The sequence below is a fragment of the Scomber japonicus genome, chromosome 9, assembly GCF_027409825.1.
Source record: "Scomber japonicus isolate fScoJap1 chromosome 9, fScoJap1.pri, whole genome shotgun sequence".
NCBI classification, from domain to species: Eukaryota; Metazoa; Chordata; class Actinopteri; order Scombriformes; family Scombridae; genus Scomber; species Scomber japonicus.
This window is the reverse complement of record NC_070586.1, coordinates 26619298-26645895: the sequence shown is the minus strand read 5'-3', so window position 1 is coordinate 26645895 and position 26598 is coordinate 26619298. Positions and strand designations below refer to the sequence as shown.

Sequence of the window (26598 nt, the reverse complement as noted above, 5' to 3'; positions counted from 1 at the left end):
AAATGTGTTTATTTGTGAAATGTTGTGTTTTGACCCTCAGGACCACTGTAGATACTAAACGTCCATACCAAATGTCCAGAAAGTAGATATTAAAAGAGTTTTGTTTTTTAAACAATCACAAATCAAATTTTGTAATAGATCAAAACAGTGCACATACAGAATGTATACAGGTACAAAGGACTTTAAAACTAATCACATGTATAGCTGCTAACCTCACAATATCCCTTGCTGGAGGTGAGCCTGAATGAGTAAGGATATAATGGTTTGGATGGTCAGATGTCGTCATTGGAAACACTGGTATACTGTGCCTCTAATTTTAAAGACATATGTGGCCACAAGGGAATATGCCTCCAAGTGAACTAAATTAAAACATTTTACAAGGCTTATAAATCCTGAAATGAATAATTATGCTCAAAATCTTACAACAAGTTAGTATTACAAGCAGTAATACAAGTGATAAAAGTGGAGAGAGAAAAGCATATTGGAGCAGGAGATATGAACAGGCAGCGATATACAGTTTATTTGGTCAGATGCATCCGAATAGTTTTCATAGCTAATGCAGGTGACTGGGTCTGAGGGAGTAAAGCCTGTGGTGTTTTAGATATTATCATGGTTATCAAGACCAAAGTATGACTAATAATTTAATTCATAACATTGACCTTAATTCTAATGCACGTTGTAATATGGATCATTTGGTAAGATGTTTTGAGTGTGTGTGCTCCAATATGTGCTTATAAAGTTCGAGGCCCTGTCGAAGTGCTGCTCCAGGCAGGTTCAAAGGCACACCGGCTGGATTTGGTAACTGGAACATTTTTGAATTTGCTTGAGGCTAGAAAAAACAAAACTACCACTAGACTGGCCAGCAAACACAGAAATTGATTAAGCTGAGCCATTTAATATTAGCCCTGTTAACATCAAATAGATTAGGTCCTACAATTAGCAGCATGGTGAATAAATGGAAGAAAATACATACCAATTATCAACACGTGATGCTACTGCACAAGTATGCCTGTGTTTTCAAACATTTCATAGTACGTGACTCACAATTTATTCAACAGAGATGTTCATTGTATAAAATAGTATTTCTAATTATATTTTTTGTGGTCTTTTTTTACTGTATGCAAAGGGTTATGTGAAAGATGCTTAAAATTAATTTAGAATTTGATTAATATCTCAACATTAAGTATAACTGCCTCTCCATAAACAACTGTCCTGAAAGTTCAAAGGTCATTTGAAGCCTGGTCCGAATGAATCATTTTACAGTAATATAAGCAATCCCTTTCAAATTCAGTAATAACAATGTTTTACTTACAAGAAACTTACATACATTCGTCCTACCAGAGGAGGTTAAATGCAAATGTAAGTATCCTCTTGCTTGTGTCGTAATAGCTGTAGGTTATGGGATTATGGTCAAAACCTGACAGTCTCGGACTACTGGAGTGTCTAAGTTTCCACAATAGAAAATGTGAAGAATGTGTGAATTTTTCTCCCATATCACATGACTATTGAATGAATCTAGAGTCTAACTAAAGTTTCCTTCACTCCTGAATGGAAATGTCAATGTCACACAACATTTTGACGAGCATCTTTAGTGGCATATTGGTCATAGGAAGGCAAGGTTCAGTTTCACACAACTGTATCTCCTCTTTCAGCCGCTATCAGCCTCCTATTTATCTGTATGATGAATTAGGGGTATTTTGTGGTAAACTGTGCTTAGCTGGCTTCTTATGTTACGCTGAGGGGACAAATGGTGGAATCAATAGGAAAGGCTTTGATTTAAATGAACAGGAGTCACAGAAACTTAGAAGCCTTCAGAGAACATTGCTGTAGTGATTAAGTAATTTACCCATCAAACTAGACACCCTGAAGTCCCCAAGGTGTCAAACAATTCACAGTCAACTTCTCTGCTTTTTGTCCATGCTTTTGAAGTTCAGGTTTCTTGGTCTGTCAGTTAAAGATGTGCTTGTTTCACAGAATATCGCTGTTAAGAATCCGAACCCCTCAATAAGTTTTTAGATTCTTTTTGAACTATTATTGAAGAAATTATTTTTAAAGAAATCATGTGAGGGTGATACTCTTTTCTTTTGAGGGGGGGTGGGGGCAAGAGGCAGACGGAAAAGTAAGACAACTGGGTATGACATGCTGCTGTGGTTATGTGGCAGACTACCATGGTGCTCCGAAAATAGTCCCATATTAAACCAACAGATCAGTGCGTGCACTAATTGAAGAAAGGAAAGCCCGCTGACTAATCAATGCATGAGTCACTGTATGTTCTACTTCAGTAGAGTCACAAACTCAGTACGTCTTTCCTGAAAGGCACCAGATTGCATTTTAAGGCTTTTATGTTTGTGCATTTTTATTAAGTTTGTACTTACTTTATTTTGAACTGAAAACATGTTAATTCCAAGAATGATGGGACGAAAAAAAGAAAAGGGTAGGAGTGTAGGAACGAAGATCGACTGGTAAATCGAGAGCTTTGCCTTTCGGCTCAGCTCTCTCTTCACCAAGACGGATCTGTGCAGAGTCCGCATTGCTGCAGACACCGCACCGATCCGCTTGTCGATGTCATGCTCCATCCTTCCCTCACTCGTGAACAAGACCTCGAGGTACTCATCCCCGACACGGAGAGTGATACCACCCTTTTCCGGTTGAGGACCATGGAGGTGCTGATTCTCATCCCGGCCACTTCACACTCGGCTGCGAACCGATCCAGTGAAAGTTGGAGGTCACGGTCTGATGAAGCCAACAGGACCACATCATCCGCAAAAAGCAGTGATCCAATCCTGAGGTCACCAAACCGGACCCCCTCAACGCCCTGGCTGCGCCTAGAAATCCTGTCCATAAAGACAGGATCGGTGACAAAGGGCAGCCCTGGCGGAGTCCAACCCTCACTGGAAGCAAGTCCAACTTATTACTGGCAATGTGGACCAAGCTCTGACACCGGTCATACAGGGAATGGATGGCCCATATCAAGGTGGTCTGATACCCTGTACTCCCAGAGAACCCCCCACAGGACTCCCTGAGGGACACGGTCGAATGCCTTCTCCAAGTCCACAAAACACATTGGTTGGGCAAACTCCCATGCACCCTCAAGGATCCTGCAGAGGGTATAGAGCTGGTCCACAGTTCCACGGCCTGGACGAAAACCACACTGCTCCTCCTGAATCCAAGGTTCAACTATTCGACGGACCCTCCTCTCCAGCACCCCCGAATAGACCTTACCAGGGAGGCTGAGGAGTGTGATCCCCCTATAGTTGGAACACACCCCCCGGTCCCCCTTCTTAAAAAGAGGGACCACCACCCCGGTCTGCCAATCCAGAGGCACTGCCCCTGATGTCCATGTTCTGTCCATGCAGAGTCGTGTCAACCATGACTGCCCCACAACATTCAGGGGCCCTGCCACCGAGGAGCTTTTTGACCACCTCAGCGACCTCAGCCCCAGAGATAGGAGAGCCCACACCCAAGTCCCCAGGCCCTGCTTCCTTACCGGAAGGCATGTCGGTGGGATTGCGGAGGTCTTCGAAGTATTCCCTCCACTGATCCACAACATCTCGAGTCGAGGTCAGCAGCGCACCGTCCCCACCATACACAGTGTTGACGATGCACTGCTCCCCCCTCCTGAGACACCGGATGGTGGTCCAGAACCTCTTCGAAGCCGCACGGAAGTCGTTTTCCATGGCCTTGCCGAACTCCTCCCATGTCCAGGTTTTTGGCTCAGCGACCGCTGTAGCTGCACTCTACTTGGCCTGCCGGTACCTGCCAGCTGACTCCGGAGTCCCACAGGCCAAAAAGGGCCTATAGGACTCCTTCTTCAGCTTGACGGCATCCTTCACCGCCGGTGTCCACCAGCGGGTTCGGGGATTGCCGTCACGGCAGGCACGACCACCTTGCGGCCACAGCTCCGGTCGGCTGCCTTAACAATGGAGGCACGGAACATGGCCCACTTGGACTCAATGTCCCCCGCCTCCCCCGGTACACGGTCGAAAAAAAGAATATCCATCCAAAATACAAATTGGTGCTTTATTGTATTTTACTGTGTATATTATAAAGAACAATTGAACTGTGACAATTAATGTCCACATTTACTTACCTGGGCCTTTGAGCCAGTGGCACATTTGATCACTGAATTTTTTTTTTTTTTAAATGTATATAGTTCAAAATCACAGTTACGCTGCAGGTGATCATAGCTGTTTGAAAGTAATTCAAATGGATATCCTTATTCACATTCTTCAACCCCTATATTGTTGAAAATGACTATATTGAATTGGTAACAGTAGCTTACAAAACACAGGCTTAAGTAATGCATAACCAGTGAATGGCTCATGAAACATCTCACATTAATCTGATTATGCAGGTTGCATCATGAATTCCTGTTGCTCACTGTTAAAAAATGACAATGAAGTCACTATGAGTTTCACTAAGAGGTTCACCATATGATAGTCATTCTGTGACCGTATTCATTCATTAAAATACTGCAGTCATGACTAAAGTGCTATAAGGTAACACCAGCATCATTATCTGCCTTTGAAGCCCCGTCTTGTAGAGGCACACCTGGTTAACGATAGCTCAGTTTCTCAAAACTCCAAACACAAAAGTGACAAGATTGAACCATTTTGTCAAAACTTCACATATCTCTTGCAAAAGGAAACACTGCATTCAAAACCATATTTTCTTCTCTCAAACTGATTCTTTCCACCAAAATGATACACACAGCTATCATACAAATACCTCTTACAGAGCATCAATTAAACACTAGTGACCACACTGCAAAACTCTGATGGGTAAAATGAGCGACACTACAGTAAGAAAATATTTAATGACTATTTTTTGTAATGGTGAAATCAGTGCACAAATACACAAAGATAACAAAGCACATATTTCTTTCATATTGTAATACAGCAAACATGTTCAGCTGACTGAACTGAAATAAAAATCCTTGTCTTGCTCTCACTTTTCATCTTCCTCTCTGTTCTCCACGCTGCTTAATTTTGCCCTACACAGCAGAGATTGCCTGAGGCCTCTTTTATGCTCTGATGTGTGATTGAAATGTTTTGCCAGTTGAGTTTGAACAGGTGAGAAGTGAGTGACACTGATTGGTTATTAGGGTGTAATCAGAGTGTGACATTTTGAAAGACAGTGTTTTCCAGGTGAACAATGTGTGCTAAATGATGCAATTTATGCTCAGACTTTACCAAAAATATGATTTAGAGTGAAAAGAAATGGGATTGTACTAAGAGTTTAGTAGTCTGGAGTCTTGTTGATACATGAGCTTCATGTCTTCAGAATTGTGTGCACTGTGTTTTTCCAATGGAGAAAAACTCAGAACCTAGTTAAACCTCAGAAACAGCGACCTCTAGTGTCATTTACACTGAGTTTAAAAACAAATCCACAGAAATAACTTAAATTGCAGCTTCTGAGAACACTGGAGTTTAAACCTTAAACTAAACCAAGGACAGAACAGCAGACCCCATGGTTCACTCGTTGTTTGCCTGTTTTTCCTGGCATCTTCCTGGCAGCTCTGTTTTGTTCAGCCTGTCAAGCTGTGACAATCTCCACAAATATTTTTTTTTTTCTAATTTTGGTAACCTCAGCAACCTATGAGCATAGCCCCATTGGTCCAACAGTGAAGTTGTTTTATATAGTACAAGTGTTGCTGGAATTTTGAGCTATTGTGAGTTTGAGTCTTGTTGTTTTACCATGGTGGTTTAGTACAAATAATTCACTGACTAATAAACACATATATGCTACACATATATACTCTAATGTATAAAACTGTGTGTTAACGCTCATTAATTGATTATCTATTTGAACTAATCAGAAACTCATAGTGACTTGATCGCTTCTTAATAGTGAGAAACAAGAATTAATTATAAGCATTAAAGTTCTGCATTTTTATGTCGTATTACTATTGAATTTTGACATCTGTTCTTACTCCAGTTGTCCCAAACAAAGGATCAATCAACAATTTTAGTCATTGCTTTAAAGAAAAAAGCTCGACTTAAGTGCCCTCCATAGATCTTCCTGTGTGCTGCAGTAGGTCTGTCCTTGTTCCTGTCTGTGTGGACGCGCGTCTCGGCCTCAGTCATGCATCTCAGGCTGGCGCCGCGGCCTCTCCACTTCCACAACATCAGGTGTAATGTTACTGTTTGTTGTGGCCTGAGAACACTAATAACGTGGCTGGAAAACAATGTTGATGGTAAAGCTGTTCAACATCACCTAAGATCACTCAACCCCCGAGGACCTGCTCGCCGATTAAGTGGTTTTGCTTGGCTCAGCAGAAGCTGGTTTGGGTATATTACCCCTTTTTAAACAGGCTAATTAATCCCTTGTAGAGACTTTCTTTAAAATCTGATCGTTTCAATTTTTTTCAAGAAGTCTACTGCCACTGTGACATTTTCTTGATAAAAAGGTGTGAAATTAATGAAAGTGGGAAGTTTTGAGCAACATCATTTTAAGACGACATAAAGGCCCAGATATATGCTTATTTGCAGTTGCAACCACTGTCAGATAAAGGAAATCAATGGCTGAAGAAAAAAAACTGACCTCTTTTATAGAAATTAGTTCAAACATGTATTGCAACAGTAGTTTCCAGTACTGCCGTAAAATGTCAACGACATCATCAACTCATTTATTAATTAACCCACTGCACCTCCTCTAAGTGAAGGGTGGATATGATGTGAGGTGTTCCTGCGTAAAGTGAGAAGAAGAGGGGAGTTGTGCGCGCAGGCTGGGTGTTGGCCATTGTTTTGGAGAGAGGTGACACATATCTCTGCCTTGGTATTTAACTGGACCCTTGAATGATTTCAATCTCCACGGGCCCTCACTCATCAGTCTGCTGAGGGAAACGTCCGGCAGCAGCTCCAGCGCAGTGCGTAAAAACGGATCAACAATCATTTACATACAATAAGAAAGTGGGGATGCATACCAGCTCATCGACCACGACGCCTTTTTCAGTCAAGGATATTTTGAAACACCACCATGCCTTTGGAAATGAATTCTTGATGACTGAGCAAGTTGTTCCAATGCATCATCCACACATGCATGATACGTCCCGGACCCGGGACTTGTATGATTGCCAGGCAGAACTCGCTGGGATGCAGGAGAAGGTTGATATTCACGACTCAGCTGCAGAAGAGGAGATAAACGAAAACGGTGAGAAAATACATACATCAAACTCAAATCAGTCCCAGTTTATACACGCAGCTGGTGTATGGTTATTTGGGTTTAGGCCTACAGCCGGAATGGGGCCTTCCTCCCTGACAGCAGGGAAGAAACACAGCTCACCATCACCTGAAAATATTTTCTTTACCTTTTAAATGTCTTATATTTAAAAACACAAACAAATACCATGAACGACAATTTATTTATTAATAAACCCCTATCAATAGAAAAGCTATTGGTCTCAGTGATTACAGTTATTACAGTCAAATGTAATCAATCAGGTGCACAACGTTTAAAGTAAAAAGAGTGAAGTTTGCTTTTCTATAGAGGTTACATTAATTACCAGATTAAAGTTTAACTGTTGTAAAGTAACAAGCATATATTCATTTCAGTGATTAAGGTAGTGGAAATGTGGCAATTAAAAAAAATAAAATAATAGTGACTTTATTTATTGAGCACTTTTCACAAGCAATAAGCTCAAAGTGTGAAAAATTACACAAGCAACATAGACAACATTAAAGACAATAGCAAGCCGTAATTAATGGAATATACACATAAACAAATGCATATAGCCTACACACACATAAACACCAACCAACCTTTGTTTTTAACCTGGACTCTGGACTAGATAAAAGACCCAGACTGGCAGACCTGAGGGACCTAAGGAGCCTTACGCCAAAAGCATCAAATCTTGACTAAAGATTGGACATTTTTTCTCTCAATGACTGCGTGATCTGACCACATAACATTACAGATGTTACTTAGTAAATGCGTGCATACTGTATATACAAATGATATCATCCCACTGCGTCGGCAATATTTAAAATGTGAACACTTAAAGCTAGGGCTAAAACATTTTGTGCGTTATTTTTATTTAAAATTTTGACAACACATTTTGTAATTGTGTAACCTGCATTTCATTTAACTATATCTAACCTATTTCTTGTCTCTTTTCTTTTTCTTTTTGCACATTTGTTTTAGAGATGAGCGGTCTTGACAGTTCTCCTGACTGCGACAGAAAGTCACAACGCGGGCCCAGGCTGCGCAGGAAGCCCCGGGTCCTCTTCTCTCAGTCCCAGGTATCGGAGCTGGAGAGGCGCTTCAGGCAGCAGCGTTACCTGTCCGGCCCGGAGAGAGAGCAACTAGCCCACATCCTCAAACTCACCTCCACGCAGGTCAAAATCTGGTTCCAGAACAGGAGGTACAAATGCAAGCGCCAAAGACAGGACAAGTCTCTGGAGCTGGCGGGTTATCCACCTGCACCAAGGAGGGTGGCGGTGCCGGTGCTGGTCCGGGACGGAAAGCTGTGCGGCGCAGGTTCCCATCCAGCTCCTTATAATGTGACTTTTGGACATTATAACCCCGTGTTTGAATATGGAAACAGCAGTGTGTATAGCTGCAGTTATCACAATGTGTCACCTTCAGCCGCACATATGTCTAATAACCACCTGGCTGATTTAACAGGTAACACAGAGGGGCCCTTCAGCCACGGACACTTCCAGGCTTCATTACAGGGTGTAAGAGGCTGGTGATAAAAGTGGGCTCCATATAGACGAAGATAATCAGTGTATTTTCTATTGTATATTTTGTGTTGGAAATATTGTCGTCTTTTTTAAGTCAGAGGCACAATAAATTTTGGCTGATTGGTTAGGCACGCAGTCAAGGGTGGAATCATTTTCTTTTTGTTGATCTTTTCGATTATATGTCGTTTAATTAGCGACAAATTAAAAAATATAAAATGTAATGTAACTGGTTGCAAAAGGGGCGTGATATAAAGCATGTTTTTATAAGCTATATATGCCAACTAATCTCCTACAAACTACTTTTATATGCAACCTTATGCGGAGATTAATTATTCTGGAACTTTTTGTTTTCGTGGCTTTAAACAATATTGTTTTTATGTACTTTTTTTTTTTTTTTTAGTTCTTGTCACTTAAGTCAGGCTCCGATCAATTGTTTTTTAATCAAATATTTTAAAGTTGACCCCTACTTTTCTTCTTCCTAATGAAGCTTTAAAAAGTAATCAATACTTTTTAATAAGCTAAAAATGTAATTGTAGTTATTTCAAGTTACGTCGACACATAATTTCCAGTTGTAATTTTCCTTTCATCTAATTCAAAACAGCCGAATAATTAGAAATCCTTTGGTGATCGCTGGTGGAGATGTCCAGTTTATCAATGGGAGCCATCAGAGGGCTAATGGGTGATGTGACATCTGAGCTGACAGGGCTACTCTATCAAATTGAGCTCATCATTGTCCCATTCACAAATCCTCTGATAAGGCTGGAGAGCTTGTCCTGTCCCGGAGCTTTGCTTGGTAAACAAACCCGCAGACAGAGTGGCTCTTTAACTTTTTAAAAACTTTCAATCAAGGGGGAAACAGTTCCAGTCAGACCTGTCACTTATCGATGAGACACAGATAGGACTGATTTCACCTGCAAAGTGTTTCTCATTTTAACTGATCTCATGCTGTTGATTAGTTATTAAATATATAGCAGCACCTTTAAAACTATTATTACGCGAGAGCTTATACAAATATACACAATGCGATGTGGTGGTAGTATTTAAAACACATCAAACCGTAATGGTAGAAAGAAGATTTAAAAAGTCCCTCAGATTAAGTTATGTCATTATGGATATATTTCAACATTTCAGCCCACACATTCTGTGGTGCGGCTGCTCCATCTTCAAGTTGAGCAAAAAGTGAAACTTGTGTGTAAATGTGTCGCCGTTAATGCACGTAGACACTCCGGCTGAGGGCTTTGATGAGGAGGAGCCCCTCAGGGAGGAGGAGAGAGGAGCTGAAGGAGCATCTCTGCTCAGATAAGGACGAAGCTGTAGACAGAGAGGAGACCAGAGACACTTCAGGAGATCAGATAATACCTCTGTGTGTGTGTGTGTGTGTGTGTGTGTGTGTGTGTGTGTGTGTGTGTGTGTGTGTGTGTGTGTGTGTGTGTGTGTGTGTGTGTGTGTGTGTGTGTGTGTGTGAGTGAGTGAGTGAGTGAGTGAGTGAGTGAGGGAGTGAGTGAGGGAGAGAGAGAGAGAGAGAGAGAGAGAGAGAGAGAGTGTGTGTGAGTGAGTGAATGTTCTGTAAAAGCCATTGATTAAAATGTGACTGACAAGAAATATTCACTAAAATGTTTTATATAAATACACAAAATACATTTATATCAGCCAAATAAGCAAAGTGACAAGTTCTCCCAAAATGTGGATTATTAATTGAGTATCTTTCTCTCTCTGTCAATCAATCAATCAAAGTCCAGAAAATGGGCTTATAGGGTAAAAAAAAAAAAAGATCAAATTTTTATTGGACTGTTTTTAAACATCGCCAAATCTTGATATTTTCTCAGTGGACAAATGTAGCTGATGCACAGAGGTTGTGTTTTATTGAACAGACTAACTTTTGACAAAATTAGAATATTTGGTACAATGCTGTTCTGTATACAAGTCACTTGAGAGATGTGACACAACAGATTGCAGGTATGTGTGTGTTTGTGTGTGTGTTTGTGTTTGTGTGTGTGTGTGTATGTGTATGTGTATGTGTAGAGAGAGAGAGAGAGAGAGAGAGAGGGGGAGAAAGGAGGGGGGGATTGTGAATGAAAGCCAAACTCCCCAAGTAAAGATGTTTGATTACAGTACACAATGCTGTGATTCACATTTCATGAGGGTCAGTTTAAATAAAGCATGACGTGAGTCTGGCCATCAGTGAAAGAGCCATTATGGTTTACTCAAAAAAAAAAGTCTTAACTCATACTGTTGACAGCATCAGTTTTAGAGAGGTAGCTGTCTCATCTTTGGCTATGTGAAAACATCCTTTTAATACCAATCTGACAATCTAGTGTTTATGATCGACGCTGAGATGATGATAATAAATCAGCTTCAGAAAAGGTTGATTTTGTGGTTATGGGCTAAATCATCAAAGAAACACAGCGTAATCTCACTCTCTAATCTTTGGTATAATAGCTCATTGTGAGGTTGCCCCTACAGGGTTTTAGCTGTTCTCTGGTTTTCTCTGTGGCTTTAAAGCTCCCTCTAGTGGAAGACTTAATAATGTAAACCAGTCCTTCACAGCCACATGACTGCACACAAATAAACTCATCTTGTTCTAATATAAAATACCAAAAGTCAAATTTAACAAAACTAACAGCATTTTAGTTAAAGAGGGCTAAGTGCCATTTGTTAAACTGTGCAGTTATTCCTTTAAAAATATTGTTTATGAATCTACATGAACCTAATGTTCTCTAAAGCACCAAAGGGACCTGAAAAGGCTGTATTTGTTTACATTCACAATTTACAATCCAAAAATTAACTAAGTTAATGCTTATTAGTTAAATTAAGTTCAGTTCATCTGCTAACCAGTTGAATTTGTTCTGACCATCCGCATTATTTTGTGTTAATGTGGTTTGTGTGCAAACCTCAAATGGAGCAATTCAATCTGCTAATGGCAAATCATCATACAACACATGGAGAGACGGCTCTGTGCAATAGCCCAGGTGCAGGATACAGTAAAACACAAAACTGATGCTAAACAGATAAAAGTCTGTCACTTATACTGTTACAATGTGGTCTCACTGCTTGTCTCAGACAAAGAAAATAGCAGGAAAACAACAGAAGATTGATGGCAGAACAAGTCGTAGTGTCTCAAAGAAAACATCGTCACCACTATATTACCTGCTGTGGAAGACAAATGCCTTCGCGGGCTAAAAGGTCAGAGGTTCGACTACGTCACGTCTGATGTACAACTATGCAGCTAAACATCTTTGCAATGAAGCATTACATAGAGAGGAAATGTCATTGTTTTCAAAACTATGAGCAATCACATAGATTGTCTCTGAATAAGGGCAGAGGATGACACCATCTTCTGGTTTAGAGCCTCAATAAAGACATTTTTTAAAGAATGACAGCCCCACTCTGCACACTCTCACTCTCACTGCTGCTTTTGTCACTTGACTGAGAGTCTTTGTATTTTTTTCAGTCGAGTATTTTTGATTCAGAACCAGCTGTGTTTGAAGACATCACAATGTGAGTGTGTGAGATATATTTTTGGAGAGATAATACTGAAGTGATCAAAGAAATTACATTTTTTTGAGCATAATCAGAACATTTCTAAAATGTGTTTTTTTCCAGCATAATCCCTACTTTCACATTGTATTCCATCCAGTACTGTGTGATCCAAAAATACACATGAGGGTTTGAGTCACCAACAATGTAAAACTGTGTCTAGACTGAGGGATAAAGGCTTTCTGTGCTTACAGTTCAACATACTCTGGCAGACAGACGGTCGCAGACAAAGAATTCAAGATGAAACATATCAAACAAATCATCTTAATACTATGTTGTCAAGACAACAGCTAATGCTTAAGAAGACCCTGTAAAGTAGGTTAAAAACAGATTGCTTTCATAACGTTTTACATGGAGCACCTGAGCTTTCATCAGCAGTCCCTTTACCTGATGTTGTTAGATATCTCAGAATAATATAACTAATAAAATATGCACAATAGATAAAAACATACTACTAAAACAGATGATACAGGCACGGAGAGAAAAAGATGGTATGGCTAAATGCAATTTTTCTGAGTGAGATTGTACATCCCCCCTTAGCTGCTAGTAGCTAAGGGGGTGTAGCTAAAATATGTATAATCTTATAAATTAGGCATACATTATTGTATTTCATGCGGTTTTCCCAGCAGTGCAGCTCACACTTCTTTAAAATATGGCAGTGGTGCAAATGGTTTTAAGGTTGTAAGTTCTTATTTGTATCATGATTCTCGTGGTTTTAAGGCTGTAGAGTGTGCATTAGACCAACTTATCAGACAAGTGGTGATGTGGAAAAGTCAGCAGGGGCAGGGGGCACAGAGAGGACCATGTTTATCATCCCCACATTCACGCATTTCCAAATGAAGCAGGAACTCCCAGAGGGATACATACACTGCTAGTAAATGTCTCATTCTCCAGGGAGAAAGGTCACGCTGAACCACAGAGGACAACAAATAAACAGCCTCCGAACAATGACTGTGTCCACTCGGGAGCCGGCCTAAATGTGTCAAACTCATTAGTGCTGCAGTAGGTATGACCACCCACTCTGACCCCCCCCCCCCTCCCCCCCCTCCAATGGGCAGACACAGCAACCTCCCCTTGCAGGCGTAGACAACCAAGTGAGTCCATCTAACTATGGTGATATATAATATGAGTGAGACTGTCCACTCTACAATTCAGTATGTTTATCTGGTGTGGAGTCTATTTTTAGTGTTTCTTGTACATGTGAAAAGAAAAGAATGTTGTTACAAGTACTATGAACATACTTTCAATCTGAAGGTACTACACTAGTTTACTACCTCATGTTTTGCATATATCTTAAAGTTTATTCAGCCTAAATATGCTTCATACACAACACAATATATTAAGAGATTTTAAATTACAATATAAAGAACTTATAGCATAAATCACTCAGCTTTCAGTTTGTTTGTAGTTTGGTGGTTTTTAATATTGTGTCTGTCAGTATAATACAATACAGCACAACACACTACAGCCTCCTAAATAATCATAAAGTTGAATCAACAGCTCTGTGATACAGTATCACAATAACTTAATATTGTAAGCTTAGCAAAGGCAGGGCAGTAGTTTTAGAGTGTAACAGTTTTAACTAGATACATACCTAAATAATCCAGCAACTGAGTGTGTAAAGTCTGTTTATATCCATAATCATAGTGCATAAGCATACACAGTTAAAAAGCATATAAAAGTGTGTATTATACAAAAACGATATTTGCATAGAAGGATTTAGAAGAAAGCACATTAAAAAGTATAATATTATTAAAACTTCTTTTGCACATTATGTCATGATGTCAAGAATTTCCATAAAGACCTATGAAGGTGAACAAAAGAAAGTAAGTTAGCTGCTAGTCCCGCCTCCTCCACTTGTCAGAGCAGTCTAGGTAAACCCGCCCCTGCACTTGTATAAATTCAGACTGTGTGTATGTGTGAGGAAACACACTGCTGCAACCAGCCAGTCAGCCAGCCTGCAGCACCGAGAGGCCTCCAATCTGTGGATTACTGGATGGAAATGTCTGATACGGTCAAACCTCGGACTTCCTTCCTCATAGAGGACATCCTCTCTGTTAAGGAAAGCACAAGATTTAATGGAAAATGCTGCTCGCAGAACAAGGAAAGATTTTCAGGGTGGGAAGAGGAATCAGAAAAGTTGTCTGAGCAACTCTCCCCACTGGAGTCGGCATTTGGAGTACAGACAGGTGAGCTTCTGCAGTGTATACATACTGTATGTCTTTCAGTAAATGGTGCAGGGCTTTCAGTTGTGAGTAAACTCAACCAAATTCTGTTTAGTAATAATGATTTTTGAAGGATTGTATCATGAGAAGCTGTAACAATATGATTTAACACATACACTTAAAGAGTGTTGAGAATACATTTAGTTTATGCTGGTGGTTGTTTTCTTCATGATGATCATAAAACTCTTTATAATCTGTGACTGCTACAAATTTATTTTTCCTTTCAATGACCCAATCGTTTGATCTTCTTCTTCAGACTCATTGGACACATCCTGTCCCAGCACTTCAGATTCCAGCGGTTTTACGTCCTCAGGGAAACAGAAGCGCTCCAGGGCAGCATTTACACACATCCAAGTGCTTGAACTGGAGAAGAAATTTAACCACCAGAAGTACCTGTCAGCCCCAGAGAGGGCTCATCTGGCCAGCACTTTAAGACTGACTGAAACCCAGGTGAAAATCTGGTTTCAGAACCGGAGGTATAAAACAAAAAGAAAGCAGCAAACACCAGAGTTCTGTAAGGATGTGTACAAAGCAGAGGGATTAGGTCTGAGAGACGATTTAGTCCGATCATCATTGATCACCTCTTTCTACAAAGCGTATCAATACCGACCCTACCTGTGGGACTACGGTGGCCCCTGGGGGCCAACGTTATGGTGAATATGATGTATGGAGCTATGATTTATTATCATAAAACTATTTTTAGTATCCCTGATATTTAGGTGTGTGTTCACTATCATACTTGATTATTTGTTGCTGTTTTTTACATTGATCCTGAATCCAGCTACCTGTATGCCATTTGATTGTTTTTGTCATAACATCATCCTGTATTTTTTCATGTTTTGAGAAAAATGATCTCATACAAAATCATTCAGATATTGTAATGGACCAGAAATGAGTTTGCACAATGAACCACTTGAACTGATCTCAGTTGTGGCATTGCTGAGTGTTTCATTATTAAATTAATGTTGATATATTTTACTTTTCTTTGAAGTTTTGTGTTGCAATATATGCAGAAAATACAGTTTTGGGGAATATTTTAGCTATAGCACAAGTTGAGCTCCTCCCATCCGCTCAAACTTTCAGCACGTCTAGCAAAGTTTGGCCATTTTAACATGTATTTTAATGATTCTGTTTGCTATGAAAGCTTTTGACAGCAAAAGGCAAAGACTGTGTGAAAACTCTCTGTTAAGTTAGTTAGTTAGTTGTTTGAATATACAACCTATGTACAATTAGTTGTATTAAATTGAGCAGCAGACAGTTGGGTAAAAAAATAAAGAATACAAGAAAGAACACCGCTCTCATGCTGGAAACATTTAAACTAACTGTGTGGAGTTAAACTCTGATAATACAGTAAAACTACATGAGAGGATAAGCGTGACTGAGATCAGCGTGATATTGTAAATGAGGGCTGAAGAATGAGACTTGATTCCTTAAAGAGCTCCAAACCTGATTACACAGAGATAGACTGCTCTTCAGATTCCTTCAGGTGACATCATGCGGAAAGCCATGATGTAAAACTAAACTGCAATTTATCATCTGGGACAGTTTGAGGGATTTTGATTTAAAATATGAAGTACACAACAAGTAAGCAGTATAACACATGAGAACAACCATTTGATTTATCTCGACAGCAAGTTTGAAAGAGTGGGTTACAGTACATTTGATTTCAACTCAAAGACAGACCAGGCATGTTATGTTTGTACGATTACAAGATGACGGTTTCACTTGCGCCACTGTGGCATGAAGCAGGGAACCCATTGTGTAGATCTTTTCCTGAGTGTGTGACAGTGATTATTGTCGTAACAAAACCTGTTTGCTGACAGATTTTTACTGCAGGACATACAATGTGCACAAAGGTGAGAAGATTGTTTAGAATAAGAAATGGAAATGCCAGCTGACCCTGTAGTAAGAGTCTCAGAGCTCTGGATTGGCTTTCAGTACAGATAACACTAATTTTATGAATATTACAAAAACATATAAACAAAAGTTACAGTTTATTACAACTATACTGCAGACTTTGAGATAACTACTAATAGGTTCCATTGTAAAACAATCTGTGGAAAATGTGTTAGAAAATCCCATAAGAAACATTTTGTCATATTATTTTATTTAAATTATATGGTTGTATACTTTAATCTGACCCTTTGAATATACTGCAAGTTATACACTAAAATCTCACCCCAAACATTGTATTATTCAAACAATAACTTCACTTATACTTAATGTGATTAAATACAAGCAGTTCATGCAGAAAAGAGATTAAATTAAACTAGATGTACTGTATATGTAAACAATTACAGTTTTCCCCCTCAATTCTGAATGTAAGATGGGCTACTTTCAGAAATAAGACAGACCAGATCCGGATGAACACAAATGAAAATGTCAGTCTTAGAAGACTGTCTTATGTGTGAAGAGGCACTAAAAATGTCCTGACAATGAATCACTGTAAATTACTCAGCGTAAAAAAGAAGAAGAAGAAAAGTCATGTCAACACAGGAAACAATCTATTGCAATAAAAGTGTTCCAGCACATGGTTTTAAAGCTACCCTTACCTTTGTTACATTTTTACACATTTTTTTGTTTAGGTCAAAATGCCATTAATAAGGTAATGGCACTCAAGAATGTTAGACAGATCCACCAGGTATAGAAACTCATCATTATTCCATTCTCATAATATTCTATGAAAACTCTGACCAAAACAGGCAGGTCAATCATATCATTCGGTCCGAATGATATGATTGACCTGAGGGGGAGTGCGGGGGTGGGACATAGGAGGGAGGAGGGGTTGTTGCTGTTCAAGTTTTTTCAAAGTGCTGTGTGAAATGCAAGAAACCTAACAGTCGCTTTAAATGCACTGCAACTTGCAACTTTCTAATGAAATCAAGTTGCGTGTTTAGTTTGAAATGAAACAAAACAGTATAACAATTGAAGCCACCACTTGCACTGTACAAGTACTGTAAACCTGACGCCATAGCGGACACATTTGTCCTTTAGCATAAAGAATGTTAACTTCATGCAGGTGTGTGCCAGCACTGTGCCTTTCCACAGGTATCACACACGTGGAATGCGGTTTATCATCTCTAAATGTATTGATATGATCCATGTCTTGAATGCAGATCACATGGCCTCTTGTGTGCATGACGCCCTCAGCAGATGCGTTTATGTTCTCCTTTATCATGAAGTTGAACCTTCAAGTCTAATTAGATTTGACTGCTCACTAAACGTAATTATGCGAATCTCCTAACAGGAGTGATATTCTTCAATTCTTCAAGTAAAATTAATTTGTCTTAATGCTAGGCTTATTGATCACTCTACTATAAACTATAAACATTGATTGCCTCACAACCAGTGATTTGGTATATCTTTATCTACATAGCCTACATGGTCTGGATTTTGAAGTTAAATGAAATGTGCTGTTAAACTAGTCTGGCTAACACCAGACCGCATCTCAATCGCATGTAAGATTGAGGTAGGGTCAGCTGACAGCTGATCCATAGCTAACATCACATCTCACTGCTCTGACTTAAAGTTAAAGGCCTTCAGATTTATCTGTACACTGTTGCCTACAGGTAAGATCTTCCTTGACCCAGAATACACCTGCTACCCTTACAATCTGCTCTTGTATGTGTGTATTCTTCATGGAGGACTTTTGTCAGTTAGCTGGTACTCGTGTTCTGTATGTTCACCACTGAACATCACAATGTTGCCACCTCCAGAATCCGAATATTAAAAAACTTGGACACTTTTTTCTTTGCGAGACTGACATACAGTACAATCTCAGTATATTCAGCAGTGAAGACACATATAAATAATCCATGATTCCAGATTTACATATTATGTAGCTGTATGTCTTGTTGCAATGACACATGGTTTGACACTGTATTAAAGCTTCAGTGGCTGACCCAACTCCCCATGTTTTTGGCCCACGATGTTTTACATCTGAGAAACCCAAACTTTATGAAATCATGAGTTTCAGTGTGTATTTGGATCTCTTGAAAATCCAAAAGAACATGCGTATTTTGAAGAATAAAAAATGTACAATAATCCACTCTAAATTGATTTTAGTTTGTAGCTGAGAAGACAAAACATTTTAAACCTCTCTAAGATAAATTAAAGATTATACCTCAGAACATTCAGTAGAGTAAACAAAAATCTTTTCTCAACTTTCCAGTATTTAAATGGCCCTTCCAATTGTTCAAATAGCTATATGCAAGTTGGCATGTCAGGCTGGAGCAGCGCAGCGTCTCCCTTTACAGTGCTGATAAGATGGCATGCAGGATTTAGGGCTTTACATAGTTAAGAAGGTCAAGTTTGTAGTAACATAACCAAAGTGTGAGCAGAGGAGTGATGGCATCGATAAGGAGGTAGGCTTGAGAGCTCTCACGCCAGTAACCTGTCTGACTTTGTGAAGTCGCTGCCCTCATCACAGATTTGTCTTGTACTTGGGCAACAAGTGTCCCAGGATTATCATAATCTGATTTTTTAAAATTCCATACTGAGAAAAATAGTTGGCCTTTACAGTTTTAGATTATTTTTCTACCTTCATGTTGCTAGGGGTCTTTTTTTGTAGGTGTTTCATGACCTTTTTCAAAAAGCATGTTAGTTACAAAAGACGTTCTTAGCACTTTTAAAATGACTGTATACAGCAAAAAGTGTGAAGTTTAAACACTAAATACACTTTGTAAAATAAACAGAAAGTTGTACATACATACTGCAAACATATCTTCCAATGTATAAGCTAAGAACATGAACTCAAATGTAAATCTTGATGATTTCCTTAAACTAAAGTGAGTTCTTATCAACAATACCATGCCAGCGGTTGCACCATTCATTCAAAGCGCTTGGAGTAAACAGGTAATTAGACATGAAGAGGGGCAGATAGCATCTGTTTTGACGGCATTGAAAATCTGACAGTATCTCGCGGTGTCTCTCAGCTGCCGGGCCTCATACGGACACGTTCATCAGATAAAGGAGCTTGTCGAAGAGCTGAAGGTTAGAGGAGCTATTATTATTACACTTGCCATTGTAATACCTGCACTTCCTCAGGGCTCAAAGACATGGTACATTGATTCACAAACACAGAAGACTAAAAACAACATCCTCTTGTCTGTGTCTGTTCTACAGGCTTGGGGAGCGCCTCTAAATCTCTCCCTGCACCACCTGGATTAACTGGATTTGGCAAGTTGACGATGAAAAGGAGGAGTTTGTACCATAACTGCTTCTGTAGGCTATTTGACTCATGGACCTGTCCCTTTAGTACATATATGAAGATCTTCTGGGATATGGAAATAAAGTAAATTCCAAGATATGCTCAGAGTTAAGTCTCTATTCTCAAGAGTTTATCTTCATTTTCTTTACTTTCAGGAATCTGATTGAACAGTGTGTCGTGGAGCCGCCGTGGTGCTCTTCAAGGTGGCCAATGATGCTTTGAAAAACAAGTAGATCTGCTTAACAGATGAGGAGAAAAACCAAACCCGACCACAAAGACAGCCTTTGTTGGTGCTCAAATATGCCGTGACTGTCTGACAAATTTGTTGGAGTTGATAAGAAGTTTTAAAACAGCCCTGATCTTTTCACATGGGAACACTCATAAACTTCCTCGGATAGTGTAACTGGATCCCTCATGTTACGGCACCAGGAGAGCAGCTGCCTCTCTTCTATCATCAGCAGATACACTGCTGCATCCAACTCATTCAATGGTTAGCATTGATTGTGTATCAAACAGTGTGTGTGTTCATGTGGACCAGGTATTCCTCACTGTGGGGACTCACTCCACTATGGGTGCAAAAAACAAGTTCCCTTAATGTAAATCATCAATTTTAGGGTGAAGACTTGCTTAAGACATGCAGTAGTTTGTGTGTGTGTGTGTATGACTGAAGCCACTTTCAGGGACACACACAGGGTTAGGGTTAAGTCATGGTTAGCATTATGTTACCGGCACCAGACCTAGGGGAAATCTGGACCAGCAGCAAGGGTTGCACAGGCTAGGGAGCACTGCGTAGCCAATATATACATTGAACTGGCTCTGTGGATTAATAAAGAGAGGACCAAAGTTAGCATCTTGCTCATGTCTGAACTTGTTTATTTCTGACACACAATTATATACAATTCACAGTCACATTGCATCTTAATTATCTGATTAGTGGACGTAAACTCAATACCAAAATATTTAACCCAATAAAATAAAAGACAGTGTAACCAAACTAATAGTTAATAATAAAAACATTACCGCCTTCAATAGTTAGTTCATCCCTGAAAGAAAAATAAGGACGGACAGCATGAGGACGACAACACTGTTTGCTGGGCCACTCGTGTGTAATGATCGCACTGTGTGAGTGTCTGCAGGGTCGTGTCTTCTGCTGTGTCTCTTTCATTCCTCGAGGCGAGAAGAAGATATGTAGTTGACTGTCATCACATCAAAGCTGTCCTTCTCAGCAGCATGTTGAATTGTGCAACTCCTGGGAGCTCGGGACAGAGTGTCAGCCAGGTGCATTTGTTTTCCACTTTTGTAGATGAGTGTGATGCTGTAATTTTGAAGTCTTAACTTTGTAGTCTCGCTGGTGCTGCATGTATGGGCTTTTTTTGTATGGTGACCAAGGGGTTGTGGTCTGTTTCTATGGTCACTGGCTTGCCATAGACATAATCATTTAATTTTGAGCATGCAAAGACCACGGCCAGCAGCTCTTTCTCCATCTGCGCTTATCGAGTTTCTGTGTCAGTCAATATTCGTGTAGCATATGCCACAGGTTTTCCTTCCTGAAAACATGCTGCACCAAGCCCATACTGTGAAGCATCACAGGTAAGTGTCACTGACTTACTGACATCATAGTATGACAAGACTGGTGGGCTAGACATGTGGTTCTTCAGTGCTTCAAAAGCTAAATGTGGTTAGCATTGAAGATCTGTGGTTGAGTGAGATCTGCCAAAAGGAGCTCTTTGCATCTAAGATCAAAAACACAGTAGCACCTGACATTTGTACAGCAACTTCTTCCACATTACGCATAGGGTGGTGTGGTCTTTTCAGAACAGTGTTCAGGTCTCTTGGATTGATGCGTATTCGGATTTCTTGCTTGTCCTTTTTGTTGGTAGCGACCATTGATGACACCCAATCAGTTGGCTCTGAGACAGGAGTAATGACTCCAAGGTCTTGCATCCTGTCCAGCTCAGCTTTAACTCTGTCTTTCATAGCCATAGGTACACGATGTGCAGGACGAACAACGGGTCTCATATGCGGGTCGAGTGTCATGGAATAGGTTACAGGTAACCTTCCAAGCTCGTCAGAGAAGAGGGCACTGTATTCAGCTTGAATCAGACAGATCATCATCATCATCATCATCATCATCAGTGAGGTTAAGCTGATGAACATCTTTGCTGAATGAGACCAGCCCCATTTGCCTGCATGCACGTAGCCCTAGCAGTGGCAAAACATCTTCCTACACCAATGTAGAATGGCTGTCCCTCTAGGTTGCACTGCAGCTTAACCATACCTACAGTCTTAATTTTGCTGCCATCATATGCAACAAGGTTTGTGGGTTTTGTGCCTGTTGTTTGTTCTTTGTCCTTAATTTGCTCAAATATCTTTTTTGGCAAAACATTCTTTGCACCTGTGTCCACTTTCATCTCAACTGAGATGCTGTTAACTTGCACAGTGACAAAAGTCTCATTGTTTTCTTCTATCAGCTGAATCGACACTCATTTGCAGCGATACACCATCAACATAAAATGTCTCATCTGTTATGTTATCAGCTTGGTCGGGCTCTAGCTCGTGAGCAGTCCCTCTAGGTTTCTGCCTGTTATATGTTTGTTGTTTGGACTTACAGCATTTTTTTAAATGGGCACCTATCTTTCTTAGCATCGTGACTGCCTCCACAGTTGATACAGTTAGCAATGTGCTGTGTTACATTTTTTTTCTGCATGGTTTCTCATCCTTGTCTCATGCTTCTGTTTTCTCATGAATTTAGCGTGTACTGCATCAACACTTGTGGCAGAGTGTCGTGTAAATGTTAGTGTTTTATTATGCTCTTCTGTCCCTTCATGAATCTGACATATGGAAACAGCCTAAGCTAATGTCAAATCACTGTCACGCAATAACACTTTTCTGAGATTGTCATTATTGATGCCACAGACCAGTCTGTCTCTAATAAGTTCCTCATAGAGATCTCCAGAGTTGCAGCTCTTTGCTTTAATCCTTAAATCACTGACATTGAAGATTCAATTTCCTCACCAGCTCTTTGGTTACGTGTGTTGAACTTGTGTCTTTTCATGGTGATGTTAGTTTGGGGGTTGCACATCTCTCGAAACTTTCTCTTGAGGCACTCAGGAGGATCCTCTTTGGATTCAGCGGGAACTAGGATGTTTCTATCCGCACCGGGCTCTGTCACTTCTCCCGCATATACAAAAGGCCGCTCGTGTTCAATGGCCTCTGGTAATGCCAAATTGAGGAGGATGTAGGCCTATGCTTGTGTGCGGGCCGGCTTGTCAGAGTGTGCGATGAATATATCATATTCTTGTTCAAAGATTCGTCAGTTCTCGGCAATGTTACCATCAAAGACGAGATAGAACCATGCTATTGAACCATGCTAAATGCAGAGAAATGAATATTATTAATAGAGACAGGACCAAAGTTAGCGTCTTACTGGGTAGCTACAGTCTCCCTAATGGATCCACAGCAGTATTAGAAGCTAGAGCACCATCTATTGGCGTAAATGTGTATGCCTGTTTACATAAAAACACTAAATCTGTAGCAATTTCAACCTACTACAGTTACACAAGTAGTGGTTATGGTTATGGTTAGGCTAAGTCTCTAGGAAATGAATGCAAGTCTATGTTAATGTCCCAAAAGTGACTTAAGTAAATCTGTGTGTGTGAGAAAGAGAGTGAAAGAAAGGTAAGGGGGGGGCTGCAGACAGAGAGGGAAGAGCCAGTTATGATTGCTCTTATCTTTGGGATAAAGACATAAAGTAGTGAGACAGTTTACTGCAGATTAGAGTGATTAGAGAAAAGCTTGACAAGGACAGAGGACATGGGCTGAGGGGGGCGTTCATACACTTCAGATAAACAACTCGCTCACGGACAAGGGCGAAATCTAAACACATGCAGGGACAACAACGTTACAGCACAAGTGTACGTGTCCTGAGGCATGTTGGTTCTGAATAAAGCCCTGCACTGTCTGCATCTCAATAAAAAAACATCACATGATTCTTGCTTTTCTGTCATTGCTCAACATACAACTGGGCATACTGTATTTACCTGCATGTAAACAGTAGAATTAATTATATTATAATTACAACATGGATTACTGAACAATCGATGGGATCAATGCACACTTTTTGTCATACTTTTTCTTTCTAGTTTATATTTATCATTTCTTTACTGTGTGATTATATGTGATTATATATGCATCTAGTATAGCTCTATGTTCATGTAATATTCACATTGTAAATTAGAGTTAGTTTAATACTAGTAATTAAATGATAAGTTGTATTATCAGTTTTCCAATGTACAGATGATGATGGGCGACGTGTCATCACATGCAGATGTGTTCACACCCTCATCTTTACCTGTGGAGGACCATTTGTGGTTGAAACATTGTTATGTCCTTGTAGAATAAAAGAAAATGGGAACGTGATCACAGGGATGTTTTTTTTTTCTTTCTTTTGGGGGAAAGTTACAAGAATTCCTGCTGCAATCAAACACACACAGTGAGAGTTGATTCGGCGCTGTGATAACTTTTGAGGGAAGGTTTGCGGTTTCTGTGATTTTTGTCTTGGATACAGATACAGTGTATAAGGGGCACTTGAGATGAACCCAGGTAAAATAATACATTAATTCAGTGGGGTGTTTTTACATTAAATTAGGCGTTAATTTAGAAGCAGAGGACCTGCTACACTAGTAGCACAATTTAAAAATGAGGAATATCTTTCAAAATCAACATTAACTTCAAACTCTGATGTGCAGAGAATATTTTTTAATGATTGTTTCCACGGAATTATTATTGTTGGCAGAGTGATTACCTCCAAAATCTCAAATCTGAGTTCAGGACCTGTGGGTGGCACTTAAAGGACAGTCCAAAGTTGGAAACCTGTCTAGGTGGCAAAAAGAAGACCAAAGACCATAGTGCTGACATCATCATCGTATCAGTTTGTCCCATTCATACCTGCCTCTAAGGACTTTCTTTTTGTCTATGATGACAGTTTTTAAATGATGCTATACTGCCCTCTAGTGGCACTGAAACAACAGCTAAAATATACTTTTATTAAACATGCAGGTTGTTTTAAGCCTTCCCACAGACAATATACATAAATAACTATTTACTGTATATATACTATAATACACTGTCTGTGTATGATCATTAGCCTCATCCACAATGTGCAGGACCAGACAGGACCTTTTACTTCCAGCAATCATGATGAAAGTATTTGGCACAAATATTTGACACCAAATCCACTCTTATTGCTTTTTAGCCACACTAGCAGCTTTGGTGTTTTTTATGATCCTGCTGCAACTGTTGCTTATCTGGACACTAATCATGGAAAATATATTCTTTTAACCAAATGGTATTGTACAAGTAAACGTCTTCCCCAACTTCTTGAAAGGCTCTGACTGAGGTCAGCAAATAGTGATTTAGTTCAGAAACAAAACACAACTTTTCTCACTTGCATGTTTATTTCAGCTCCAGTGTTACATTACTGTAGCAGCATCATCACAATTATTTCATATTTGCATCGTGTGACTACCAAGCACTCCTCGTCTGAAGATGGCACTCAGTGAAAATCATCCAAACTCCAGTCTCAATCATTTGTGCGTACATAGCATCAAAAGTATTTACATCAGCATATAGAATATCAGTTCTGCTATCTCCTTTTAAAATGTAAGCATGTATTAGAAAATGAGCAGTATCATAACACTACTACATGATAAAATGTACTTGGACATAAAATGGTTTGGAAATTATGAATCGACACCTCGAAGAGAGTGTTGTAAAAGTACAATGCAGAAAATCAAGTTTTACTGACTTCATTTTACTTTTCTTACAATATGATTAGCTAACTTGTGTGAATCCATGCTGATTAAGCTGCAACTATTATAATCAAGCAGACAATAATTTCCATCCATTCATGTGAAAGCTATATTGCATGTGCGACTACAGCTTATATAATTTTTTTATATAGTCTAAAAAGACAGATTGAACAATAAAAATTAGATCAAAATGTAATCTTCAACATTTCCAAATATATTGAAAACTTGTAATGACATAAAACTTCCACCTTATCTGCCTTTGCTCAAGTATTTTAGTAGTCAATGAGAAGTTTTGCAGGATGTTTCACATACAACGCTGAGGCAGACAAGCTTTCGACACAGTCCAAACATAGACAGCAAACAAGCTAAATGAAAAGATGCTTAAGTGCTCAAATCATTAGAAAATGTAACGCTACTCTGTATGGAACTTTTAAGGGGGAAAAAAGATGACAATTCACAGCAGGCAAGCACACACATATCATCATAATTACAGGTTCAAAGTAAGATGCATAGAAGAATACAATACATGTCTTTGGTATATTAACAATTACCCTACTGTACAAGAATAACGAATCTGCTGCTTAAGGGTTTGTGAGACCACTGGAATCCGACGAACTCTCTGAACTTCACCAGAGGAAGAAAAACTCTGTAATTAAAAACAAATAAATCTGGCTGCCTGCTGGATTACATCAATATCTGAAGGAATGTCTTGACTACCGAGTGGAAAATAGTCAAAAGAGCTGGAGAGAGCAGAGAGCACACAGGAAATGTGCAAGTACAACAGGATGAGTGGGGGGAAAAAAAGAAATCGCTATTCCTGCTCACCAGCTGATTTTCTCAGGTTTTATACTCACAGTCTCATGTTAACAAAGACAGCTTCAAAACAAAACTAACAAATATGATAGATCACAAATAGTCTACACTGACTGCATCAGCAAATCTTATACTCTGAAAATATTTTATATACAATCTTTAACCCTTAGGTTCAAGGTCAATATGACACACATACTGTAACTAAAGCACGTCACTCAAAAGCTGAACATCACACCGGCACAAATGTATGTAAAAGGTTGAAAGGCCACCAACCCAAGTAACAGCCTTACAGGAGAAAACCCTCGAACCTGTGTAATGGA

General features: G+C 39.6%; 2 protein-coding genes across 2 annotated transcripts; both read left to right on the top strand.

Moving 5' to 3' along the window:
• The first annotated feature begins 6917 nt into the window (after positions 1-6917).
• nkx2.7 (NK2 transcription factor related 7) lies at positions 6918-8693 on the top strand. The gene is made up of 2 exons (XM_053325564.1): positions 6918-7152; positions 8143-8693. The coding sequence occupies exons 1-2, from the start codon at positions 6918-6920 to the stop codon at positions 8691-8693; spliced, it is 786 nt and encodes a 261-aa protein (XP_053181539.1).
• A 5524-nt stretch (positions 8694-14217) lies between these two features.
• nkx3-1 (NK3 homeobox 1) lies at positions 14218-15103 on the top strand. Its single transcript, XM_053325802.1, has 2 exons — positions 14218-14410; positions 14703-15103. The coding sequence occupies exons 1-2, from the start codon at positions 14218-14220 to the stop codon at positions 15101-15103; spliced, it is 594 nt and encodes a 197-aa protein (XP_053181777.1).
• Positions 15104-26598: the final 11495 nt, after the last annotated feature.